Source organism: Myotis davidii, unplaced genomic scaffold, assembly GCF_000327345.1.
Source record: "Myotis davidii unplaced genomic scaffold, ASM32734v1 scaffold556, whole genome shotgun sequence".
Taxonomy (NCBI): Eukaryota; Metazoa; Chordata; class Mammalia; order Chiroptera; family Vespertilionidae; genus Myotis; species Myotis davidii.
The window spans coordinates 503,483-506,552 of record NW_006287671.1 but is presented as its reverse complement, the minus strand read 5'-3'; the positions used below and the strand labels follow the sequence as shown (position 1 = coordinate 506,552).

Sequence of the window (3,070 nt, the reverse complement as noted above, 5' to 3'; positions counted from 1 at the left end):
TTTATGGGCACTGAAATGTGAATTTCATATCATTTGCATGTGTCATGAAATATTTATCCTTTTGATTTTTTCAACCATTTAAAAAACTAAAAAAGCATTCTTTTTTTAAAAAGGGATATGCATTTTATTTTTTATCATTATTATTATTATTTAATTCTCATCCAACTGCATTCGTAGAGAGAGGAAGGGAGAGAGAAAGAGAGAAATATCAATTGATTGCCTTCTGCAGGTGAACCCGCAACCCAATTATGTTCCCTGACCAGGAATTAAACCAGTTGGGCAACCTTTTAATGCACAGGACTATAATCAAACAACTGAGCAACTCCAGCCAGGCTAAAAAGCATTCTTAACTCCCAGGTTGTATAGAAATGTCAGCAGACTGGGTTTAACTCTTGAGCTGTAGTTTCCTGCAGTAAGTGGTAGAGCCCAGACTTGAACACAGGCAGTGTGGTTCCAGCAAGCTCTTAACCATTGTGTGTGTGTGTGTGTGTGTGTGTGTGTGTACACATGTACACACGTGCGCATGCAGGCTATATCAGGATGATAATCATAGTGTTCTTTATTAAAAAAAAAAACTCAGCAAAGTATATAGGAGAAACTAACAACCATCCATAAAATCACAGCTCAGAAATAACTAGTAATATTGGATAGTTTCTTTTATTCTTTTGTCCACGGTATGTAGTATTCAATTTATTAATTCTATTTTTCACTTCTCATAAGCGTTTTCTACATTTCCACATAGGCCACACAATCATCATAGTTAATAGATATATAATAATTCATTTTAAACGTACTGTTTTTGAAAGAATCCTACAGCTAATAATTTCAGAAAGCAAAGGGTCCTTTTATTAAGTGAGCCATTGGTCACCTTTCATTTATCTCCCACACAGTTGCCTCTCTAGGAGTGGATTTTAAAGCAACTGGTCTACAGACAGGGATGGAGGAAAAAAGGCTTTAGAATCCACCAAACCTGGATTTAGCTTCTCTTCGTGCCTTGATTAGCCAAATTATCCTGAGCACATTGTTAACGTCCCACACCTCCGTTTTGCCTTGCTTTGAAAATCATCAAGACCACCATATATAAAGTGCTGAGCATCTTCCCAGCACAGCGCAATGGTCACTGGGTTGCAGCCAGCCCTTACGTTCCCTGCCACCCCCACCACTCCTAGTCCCCGACACTGCCCACAGGAAACAGACTATTTCACTCATGGATGTAAAGAGAGTGTGCTCTTCTGTTTCATGCAGGACGTGAGTTTTCTCCCTGGAGTGAAAACCGGCTGGTGATCATGGGGAAATAGGAGGGATTAATGAGGTGGGTGGGAGCCGAGTTGAAAGCCTCCACCCCACCCATCTTTCCTGCCCCGCCCCAATGAGGAGGTTACTCTTGAAATTTTCAAGCTGAAGCAGTGCCCTGGTTTCTACAACAGCAGGTGGCATTCTGGCATCAGCAGAGGCTGTGTTCCTTTGCCCAGGTACAGAGTACCTCCAACCAGACATCTGAAAGGACCTCAGAGAGCAGCCCATTCCATGAGCAGCATGGAGCTGAGGACTGTGGCCACCTCTGAAGCCAACAGCTACGGAAACACTGCCTTCCAGGTGAGCAGAACTTTCATCTGTTTTTAAGACCAAGTAAGTTTAAATAATCCTCTTCCCTTGCCTCTTTGGCAAGTTGCTTAACTAAAGCAGTAGAGTTATTGGGACCCAGTAAGATTTTCAATGGCACTTTTTAAACCTATTCTTTTTCCTTCTTGGGTGGACAAACCTGAAAAGTCTCTTTTAACCGGAACCTGTTTTGATCGATGACTTGCCTTATCACTTGGAAACAAGACTCTTCTGCTTTTGTCCAACTAGCTCCAGGCAGGGACACAGTATGTACCTACAGGCTGGATGAGAGAGAAAGAACAGAGGAAATTCCGATCCTGAATGTAGTTCACACCTCAGGGTTTCTCTCTCTTAAACCAGGTCCCAGAGTCTCTGAGAGATGGTGACCTGGTGCCCACACCAGTGCAGCCGGGTTAAACAAACCAGTCTCATGTCATCAACCAAAACTCGCTGAGTGATTAATGCTGCTCGGCCCAGGGCTGGGTGCCACAGAGCTGCAGGAGCCCGTCATTGGGAAACACCAGGCTGCTCCAACTGGGGCTGGCCTGGGGATTTCTCAGTGCTGTTCCTAAATGTGCTTCCTTTCCTGAGCCGATATTCAGCATGGAAGCCTGCAGTTCCTTGGACTTCAGAGCCATGAAACAGGCAAAACCAACTTTTAGGCATTAGCAAAAGAGGAACAAGGAAGGTAAAAGGGCTGTGACATAAGTCCTGACTCTTTCACTCACAAGTTATTAAAATTTCCGGGAACCTCAGTCCAGTTGCCTGCACAGAGGTCACAGTGATGCTCATCCTATAAGTTATAAGTGTAGGGGGAGGAAAAAAGATATTTTCTCTACCCTCTTAGATTCAGTGCCTGGGGTCTGTGAATTAAACTGATAAATGATAGATTTACAGGAAAAGAGTTATACAAATTTTATTAATATTTTTAATTTTACCTGCACTGGGCTTTATAGAAAAGAAATAAAATACTCAAGAAAGCAGTAAGACTCAAGGGCTTATATACCTTTTTAAATATATATATATATGTATGTATGTTTTTATATATGTATGTATGTATATATATATGTATGTTTTTATTGATATTTTTAGAGAGAGAGGAAGAGAGAGATAGCAACATCTATAGAGAAACAGGGCATCATATACCTTTTTAATAAAGAATGGGTAAATGTGAAGAAGTGTCTAAACAAAGGAAGGAGAGGTTGGACTTTTAGGGCCAATGTATTGTGGGAAACTGACTGGTGACTGGGAAGTAAGTAGGGGGAACTAATGGAAGATAAGGTTTGTTTATGCAATCTTACCTCAATGCCATCTCTGTTTCCAGTGATAAGGGTTGTTTACCTCTTTCTAGTTTGGGAGAGGGTGACACATGTACCAGGGAAATGTATGCCCTGTTTTAGGGCAGGTAGGGAAGAGAAAGTGCTCTTTCTATGTCTGCTTTTTGTCAATTGCCTTTAGCTCAAAAAAC

General features: G+C 41.5%; 1 protein-coding gene across 1 annotated transcript in view; it reads left to right on the top strand.

Moving 5' to 3' along the window:
• Window positions 1-1,406: 1,406 nt before the first annotated feature.
• SLC28A3 (solute carrier family 28 (concentrative nucleoside transporter), member 3) overlaps window positions 1,407-3,070 on the top strand; it is a 55,110-nt gene continuing 53,446 nt past the window's right edge. Inside the window, exon 1 of the mRNA XM_006759497.2 lies at window positions 1,407-1,596. Within this exon, the coding sequence (XP_006759560.2) occupies window positions 1,528-1,596 (69 nt within the window). The 5' untranslated portion in view covers window positions 1,407-1,527. The remainder of the gene's footprint in view (window positions 1,597-3,070) is intronic.